This window comes from Amphiura filiformis, chromosome 14 (assembly GCF_039555335.1).
Source record: "Amphiura filiformis chromosome 14, Afil_fr2py, whole genome shotgun sequence".
Classification (NCBI taxonomy): Eukaryota; Metazoa; Echinodermata; class Ophiuroidea; order Amphilepidida; family Amphiuridae; genus Amphiura; species Amphiura filiformis.
This window is the reverse complement of record NC_092641.1, coordinates 14654844-14663545: the sequence shown is the minus strand read 5'-3', so window position 1 is coordinate 14663545 and position 8702 is coordinate 14654844. Positions and strand designations below refer to the sequence as shown.

At 35.6% G+C, this 8702-nt stretch overlaps 1 protein-coding gene across 1 annotated transcript; it reads left to right on the top strand.

Moving 5' to 3' along the window:
* The first annotated feature begins 252 nt into the window (after positions 1-252).
* LOC140169219 (uncharacterized) lies at positions 253-4465 on the top strand. Its single transcript, XM_072192475.1, has 3 exons — positions 253-492; positions 2692-4254; positions 4412-4465. Exons 2-3 carry the CDS (start codon positions 2845-2847, stop codon positions 4463-4465), a joined length of 1464 nt encoding a protein of 487 aa, XP_072048576.1. The 5' UTR covers positions 253-492; positions 2692-2844.
* Positions 4466-8702: the final 4237 nt, after the last annotated feature.

Below are 8702 nucleotides of genomic sequence, written 5' to 3'. Positions count from 1 at the left end.
CATTGATAAAATTTTAAAGATTTTTTTTCAAGTTTCTAACCGGCGCAAATCGTTAAGTGTGTATTTCCCATTGACATCCAAAATGGGAAATACGAGTCTGATGGACATAGGAACGGCGTCCATGAGACTCAGCGAGTCTACATTTACCAGTGTTCTTATACATACTTTTCTGCGTGAGTGTTCGAACATAATCAATATTCGATCAAAAAGAACGGACACCAGGGGGTTAAAGATCAGTAAGTGCCATGACTACGGGCGACGCCGCTCGTGTCACTTATGTTCCGTAGTCGACCGTTACCAATAATATAGAAGCATAACGCCGTGGAATATAATACAGGAGGAATAACTTGTATTTTTTAATACGAACTAATCAACTTTTTATATCGCAATGCTTCGTTATTGAGACATCGTTATCATCATGTTCGTGATCATGAGGAAACAATCGACATTTGGAAACATCATGTATCATTTACTTAATTAATAAATAGCAAGGTAAGTTATGTTATTTTCTTTATAAATAAGTTATACATGTAATATACCGTACTGACGTACACACTGTCAAAAATTAACCGATAACCATGATAACACTTAATAAACACTAAAACACGTTTGCTTTATATTTTACACTTAAAAATATAGGAGGCGTTGCATACGATTAACACTATAACACATTTATAGAGGTATTTGTGATAAAAATATAAACACTCCATCGATATCACCGATATAAACATGTTAAAATGTTACTAATCCATCAATAAATCCTTCTATAAACGTGTTATAGTGTTAATTGTATGCAACGCTTCCTATACTTTTACGTGTAGAATATAAATATCAACGCGTTTAAGTGTTTATTAAGTGTTATCCGTTGTTTTTATACAGTGTATGTACATGTGCTGTTTAATGCAAGTGTAAAATCAACAGGCCAAACTAATAAACAACAGCTATTATAGCGACAACAATGCATAACTTTGTTAAAGGTACATGTATAATATTCCAAATTCACTTTTATAACAAATTTCTTTGGCGGAAATTGGTGAGTTTGGGAGAAAAATATTTGTTTGGTATCTTATTTTATTACAACGGCATCATGTCAACGAAAATTGTACTTTTTTGGGGCCTTTTTTAAAAATAATTTTCCTTTACCGATATGAAGATGCGTTTGAAAAAGAAAAAAAATGAAACAATGCCGTCACATGTTACAGTGACATCCCAGCAAACACAAAGCGTTTTTGACATCATTCGCAAAGGATTATAAAAGGTCAGAAAACGTTTAAATGTCGGGTTATATAAAGGGTATAAAACGTTTTCATAACATTAAAAAACATTTATTGATAATATATTGCCCAGTAAATACAAAATGTTTTACAGAAAACGTTTAAATGTTGGGTTATATAAAGGGTATAAAAACGTTTTAATAACATTCCAAAAACATTTAGGAAAACTTGATACAAAACATTCTAAAGAGAATGTTATTTTGGGGTTGAAAAAATATTTTTGCGAAAAATCTTTGCTCTAAATATTTGCAATAACGTTTTAAAAATGTTTTCATGACCTTTATATAACCCGACATTTAAATGTTATTAAAACGTTTTGAAAATAACATCTTAAGAACATTTCTGTGTCTGCTGGGTGCAAATATTTTAACATTATGTTATTTAAGTGTTGACAAAATATTTGGCAAAAAATGTTTGAAAAAAATATTTACAATAGCATTTTGCAAACATTTTAAAAATATTGTTGTTGCGTGTTTTCATACAAAACGTTTTAAAACGTTTTAATGACCTTTATATAACCCGACATTTTAATGTTATTAAAACGTTTTTACCTAAACCAAAAGCCAAAATATAACTTATTTAAAACGTTTTTGTGTTTCTGGGATAGTTCATTATTTCGTTTTCAATATAGGCAAATTATTGCGGATATCATGATATGTGTCGTTGCTGTTTTGCGTCCAAAAAGTTATTTAGCATGTTTAGGGACGCACCATTAGGACATCAAGGGGGGTATGAAGTTGGGGTCGGGGAAAAAATTTCGCCGCCGAAGTTTGGTTTTTTTTTCGCCGGCGAAGGCGGCAATTTTTTTTTTCATTTCATGCATTTATACACAGTTAGGTGGGGATGGTTGGTTTTTTTTAGTGTTGGTTGGGAAACTTTTTTTTGCTCATGTAGTGAGGAAAGTTTTTCTTTTTTTCAAAACTTCCTAGCCCACCTTTGAAGTCTAATGGTGCGTCCCTTAGACCTTTTTGTTCTCATTGCTTCAGGTGCATCACATACACTGGCGTATGTGATATCTTATAATATATATTAGTTAATTAATTAATGATTAATTAATTAATTTATTAATTATTAATTATTAATTATTAATTATTAATTATTAATTATTAATTATTAATTATTAATTAATAAATAAATAAATTATTAATTAATTAATTAATTTCTTTTCATTTATTTATTTATTATTAAAATTATATTTGTCTTAGTTATGTTTCAGGAACCATAGGCACTACACCTCAACAAAAAGTGTTCATTTCGTCTTTGTAACAATACCATTTAAGCACGTGACACACAAACATACATGTATTGGCTATGGACTAAAATGATTTCACAAATTTCATAACGTTTTGATTTTTCAACTTCTAGAGCATTTATCTAATTGTCAGCTGATTATCATTATTCTTTTTTTTTCTTACAGGTGAAAGAAAAACACTCTTCAGGAAGAAAAGAACCAAATAAACGGGCCACAAATCCTACTACACGTACACAGGAATAAACCATGATATAGCTGGTCTTCGCAGCGGATTTTACTGCTCATATCACTTAAGCTTTCTACCTGACAAAGTCCAAAATGTCTATTAAAATGAGTGACATAAGCAAGGTGCTTGGCCTTCCCCAAGCAACCAAGAAGCCATCGACCTTAAAGAAGCTACGCGACCCACCTGCGCCCAGATACATCGACAAGCAACGTGCAATAGCCATAGCCAGACAACTCAAGCTAGAAAAAATCGGCAAAGTGTCACTCCGCGTATCCGATAGGTCTGGATTGTCTGAGATCCATCAAACATCCGAGAAAGCACTTTCACGTCGTAATATTATAGACCAAACTAAAGGCTTACAAACGGCAAGTGTGACTAAAGATAGCGCAGTTGGGAAATGTATATTGGGACCTAATAAATATCATAATAGACGATTGGCTAATAAGATGGATAAAATACTAGAAGATCAAGAGAAAAAGAAATCTATGTTAAATAGAAAGACGCGCGAATTTAAACACCAAAGAAGGAAAGCAACGTCTGATACAAACGACGCTAACAAGTCGCATGAATTGAAGCAAAGTGGGTCATCGGATATGAAATTACCGAGTATAAACGCGTCTGATGATCCAATCAATGGACGAAGATCAAAATCACCTGGTTATATGCGTCCGAGGAGTTGTAATGGTACTCGATATACAGAGACGTCAGTTGCAGAAGCGGAGAAGTTTCTAAACAGCAATGTCATTCGAGCAACGTTGGATGCTCCTGATAATAAGAGTACTGTACGTGCTATAGATCTTGTTGAAGCTAGTAATACAGAATACAGACCTATGAGTGCGTCACAAATTGCTGATGGTGACTTTGAGAGTAAGGAGCAAGGAGGTGAAGATCAAAGAACTGATGATGCTATTTCAAATCAGTCACCTTCAAAGAAGAAACCATTCAAACCATTAACACCACCTGCGAGTACATTTGCAACCGCTGGTATTACGTTGCTGCAAAATAAGTACGCGCAGGACAAGTCATCGACTGCAGATGAAAAATTGTCTGATATTGACTTGTCAACTGGTAATGAAACGCGAACATTGAGTCCAGACAAGACATTTGAATCCGGTGTGGAAGTCATAGGTATGAGAGGTCAAACTTTCTCTAATGAGCTACCACGAGCAGATGTATCAGTACCGAACGAAACATCAGCGTTGGGAGTAGATCAAGGTATCGATAAACAGAATCGTGAGGAGTGGAACTCTTCTGAAAACATCCAAAACACAGACGAACCCCAAATTGTTCCAAAGTTAGAGGACAACTTTGCTGCAATTGACACAACCGAAATTTCAACAACTTTTATAACAAGCATGGAGTCTGAAGACGAGAATGACATTGACATAAATACTGTTCCGAATTCAGACCCAACGAACATCCAGAAAGGTTCCGAATCCAGTTCGAGCCCACGCAAGGGTAAGATCAGACTTTCGGAAATCAAACAACCATTAGGATTGATTGTAAGAAAGCAAAAGCCTAGTTTCATGGAGACTATTCTCGATGAAAGTCCAAGATCCTCTCCAAGTGGAATGAAGAGCCCTCCGAAACTTCAGGGCATAGTTACAAAAGGCATTCTTAACCGGATGTCAACTTTGACCTCGGAAATGAATGATACAGATGACGCTGATAATAGTGCAAAGGAAGGACGGTCGACCCAAAGGAGTAGTATGAGCATGCGTCGTGCTGCGACAATCGCCGCGCAGATGATGGAATTGAAAAACAAAGCTCGAAAAGGTCGTAAAAGGAAAAATGTTGCTTTTTCTAAAACGGTTCGTGATAGTGCAGATCATAATAAACCGGATTATAAGGTGACTACGGACCCGAGATTTTTGAAATTACAATCGTCATTGATTCCCGATTCGGCTAATTCTCGTCATTTGTATGATGAAATGTGTAATGAATCAATAGCAGACAGACCAATCAACACACAACGAGGAAATGGGCTTAAAAGCACGTTAGTTTATTCAAGAAAATCCGAGAATATGGCGAAATTTGAAGAACTGTTCGGAAAATGTTCATTCTAGTGATTGAACAGATTCATCAGGATCGGTATAGTAAACTCAGTAGACAAGATTCTTAGTATCTGATCCAGAATGTTCACTTAACTGTGTACGTGTCAGCAAAACCTGTTGCCTTTATCAACACTTGATGAGTACCCATGAAGTTTTGATAAAGACAACAGGTTTTGCTGAAACGTATATACACGTAAGTGAACATTCTGGATCAGATACTAAGAACCTTGTCTACTGTGTTCGTTCTTGTATTTCGGTGGAGAATCTTAAGGAAAAAAGAGGTCTAGGCCTATAGGTTTTATATGCAGGACAGCTGGAGCTCTTTGAAATAAAAAGAACCACAATCTGTCTAGTATATTTATGGTTCTATATGTACACACATGGCAGCTTCCCAGCAAACACAGAAATGTTCTTAAAACGCTTATTCAAAACGTTTTATTAAGGGGGTACTACACCCCTGCCCAATATTGTGCCTATTTTTGCATTTTTCTCAAAAATTATAGCGCATTGGTGACAAATAAGATATGTATATTATTGGGGCAAGGATGTCAACTACTGTACTGCAATTTTATTTCAGCACTGACAACAGTTGTGGAGTTACAGTCAAAAATGAGGGAAAACCAAGATTTGATCAATAAATCAATAACTACTTGCCTTGAGTTGCTGAATTTTCAGTGCAGTAGTTGTAGTCTTTGCCCCTATAATATGCATATCTTACTTGTCACCAATGCGCTATAACTTTTGAGAATAATGCAAAAATAGACACAAAATTGGCCAGGGGTGTAGTACCCCCTTTTAAAACATTCAAATGTCGGGTTATATAAAGATCATAAATACGTTTTTAAAACGTTATCATAAACTATTCTGTCAAACATTTGTGCAACATATTTTGTCAACAATTAAATAGAATAGAAAAATTAGAAAAATATTTATGAATGTCATTAAAACGTTTTAATACCCTTTATATAACCCGACATTTAAACCTTTTCAATTAAACATTGAAAAGTTTGATGGGTTAAGATTAAAGAACCTTCAATCTTCTAATTGGAAACTTTTTTCTAAGAGTGTAACGGAAGAAATAGGGAAAGTGTTCTCGCCAAGGAATCGAACAAAATCAGGTGTGCGAGGCATGGGCTCAGTGGCATAGCATCATAGGGGCACGGGGTGGGGTACGTACCCCCAATCGGTATGAAAATTTATAAAATCCCATAGGAAATTTGCCGAAAACCGGCTTGTGCATGCTCCTCCATCAGGCCCGGTGCCGCCTCTCCCCAATCATGGTCGGTGCCCCCTGACCTCCCCAATAGTATGGGCGGCCACATGGGTCAAAAAGGGTCTAAGACTAAGAAAGGGGTGTAAAATTCAAAAAGGGTCTAAGACTCAGAAAGGGTCTAAACGCAGAAAGGGGTGTAAAATCCAAAAAGTGGTCTAAAATGCAGAAAGGGGTCTATACACATCAGAAAGGGGTCTAAAATTCAGAAAGGGGTCTAAAACTCAGAAAGGGGTGTTAACTCCAAAAGGGGTCTAAAGTTCAGAAAGGGGTGTTAAATCCAAAAAGGGGTCTAAGACTCAAAAAGGGGTCTAAACACAGAAAGGGGTGTAAAATCCAAAAAGGGGTCTAAAACTCAGAAAGGAGTCTATGCACAGAAAGGGGTCTAAAATTCAGAAATGGGTGTTAACTCCAAAAGGGGTTTAAAGTTCAGAAAGGGGTGTTAAATCCAAAAAGGGGTCTAAGACTCAAAAAGGGGTCTAAACACAGAAAGGGGTGTAAAATCCAAAAAGGGGTCTAAAACTCAGAAAGGCGTCTATGCACAGAAAGGGGTCTAAAACTCAGAAAGGGGTGTTAACTCCAAAAGGGGTCTAAAGTTCAGAAAGGGGTGTAAAATCCAAAAAGGGGTCTAAGACTCAAAAAGGGGTCTAAACACAGAAAGGGGTGTAAAATCCAAAAAGGGCTCTAAAACTCAGAAAGGGGTCTATACACAGAAAGGGGTCTAAAACTCAGAAAGAGGTGTTAACTCCAAACGGGGTCTAAAGTTCAGAAAGGGGTGTAAAATCCAAAAAGGGGTCTAAGACTTAGAAAGGGGTCTAAACACAGAAAAGGGGGTAAAATCTAAAAAGTGGTCAAAAACGCAGAAAGGGGTCTATACACAGATAGGGGTCTAAAACTCAAAAGGGGTCTAAACACAGAAAGGGGTGTAAAATCCAAAAAGGGCTCTAAAACTCAGAAAGGGGTCTATACACAGAAAGGGGTCTAAAACTCAGAAAGAGGTGTTAACTCCAAAAGGGGTCTAAAGTTCAGAAAGGGGTGTAAAATCCAAAAAGGGGTCTAAGACTCAGAAAGGGGTGTAAAATCCAAAAAGGGGTCTAAAACGCAGAAAGGGGTCTAAACACAGAAAGGGATGTAAATTCCAAAAAAGTGTCTAAAATTCAGAAAGGGATCTAAACACAGAAAGGGGTGTAAAATCCATAATGGCTCTAGAGCTCGGAAAGGGGTCTAAACGCAGTAACGGGATGTAAAATCCGTCGGAATCCAAAACCGAGAAAGGTGTGCGTCTAATCGGTGTATAAAAATTCAGAAACGGGTGCAAAACCCTAAAAGGGGTCTAAAGCTCAGAATGTGGGTATAATCGGAGTATACATGTAAAAACTCAGAAGGGGTGTAACATCGGAATAGGGCTCTAAAACTGCGATAGGGCTCTAAAACTGCGATAGGGGTCTAGAGAACTTCAACTATGAGAGACGACACCAAAAATACTGAGTTAGCTTTTAAAAATCCTCCAGTCTCGAATACTACGGCATGTTTAGCCGCCATATTAGATATTTGGCGAGTGCGAGGCCGAGGGACTCAGGCTAAATACTGAGTCACACTGTTGTCAGCGTATTTTTTTTGTTTGTGATCCCAAACAAATTAGCAGGCAAATTATATAATTATATTGGCCATAGAATTCCTGAGCATGAGCAACGTAGTATCCGTCTATCTATCTATCACATCTTTTTTTTTTAAACTATAAATGTTATTTGCTAATAGTAAACAAAAGCTATAGATTGAAAAAATCGCCAGCCTTCTACACTATAATGATGATATTGCCTATGTCATTTTTTGTAATTTTGAGAACAAGAACAAAATGTGGTTCGAGCATGCATCAGTTACGTCATCACCCTAATTATTTCGGATTATTCCCTTTCATTTGTATCATTATCATTTGTTCTTGTCCAAAGATTGGTGAATAAATATGTTCAAATGCATGCTTGAACCATTATTTTGCACTGTTCTCAAAATTATAAAAAATGACTTAGGCAATTCGTGTAGCAGGCTGACGAAATGTATTTTGAGCACCGTCGTCCTTTAAAGTTTACACGGGAGGTAATAAAAATAAAAATAAATAAATACATGATTAAATGAACAAAACAGACAAATAATAAATAGATAAATAAATAAATAAATAAATAAATAAATAAATACAAATAATAAATAAATAAATAAATAAATAAATAAATAAATAAATTAATAAATTAAGAAAGAAAGCAATAAAGAAATAAAGAAAAAAGAAAAAGAAGAAAAAAGGAAAAGATAGAGAGAAAGAAAGAAAGAAAGAAAAATAAAGAAATGAAGAAAAAATGAAAAAGAAACAAAGAAAGGAAAGAAAGAAAGAAAAAAGAGAAAAAGAAAGAAAAAGAAGTAAATAACTAAATAAATAAATAAATAAGTAAGTAAATAACCATGGTATTAAGAAGGGTTCATTGTATTTAGTCACTTATTTTATTGTTTCCGATTTTTGACAAATTACCAACCATTTTGGAACATCTGTCAAATTTTAGGAATCGATAAGAAGCAGCGATTTATGCCGGGTAATACCCAGGGAGCTAGGACCACTGTCTGTGCACCCCCACAGGAC

What these genes read in the sequence shown, in the direction of transcription:
- LOC140169219 (XM_072192475.1), top strand. Translation starts at nt 2,845, where the DNA reads ATGTCTATTAAAATGAGTGACATAAGCAAGGTGCTTGGCCTTCCCCAA. An exon ending in AACAACCATTAGGATTGATT is followed by an intron (nt 4,255 to 4,411) that starts GTAAGAAAGCAA and finishes TGAATGATACAG; the next exon opens with ATGACGCTGATAATAGTGCA.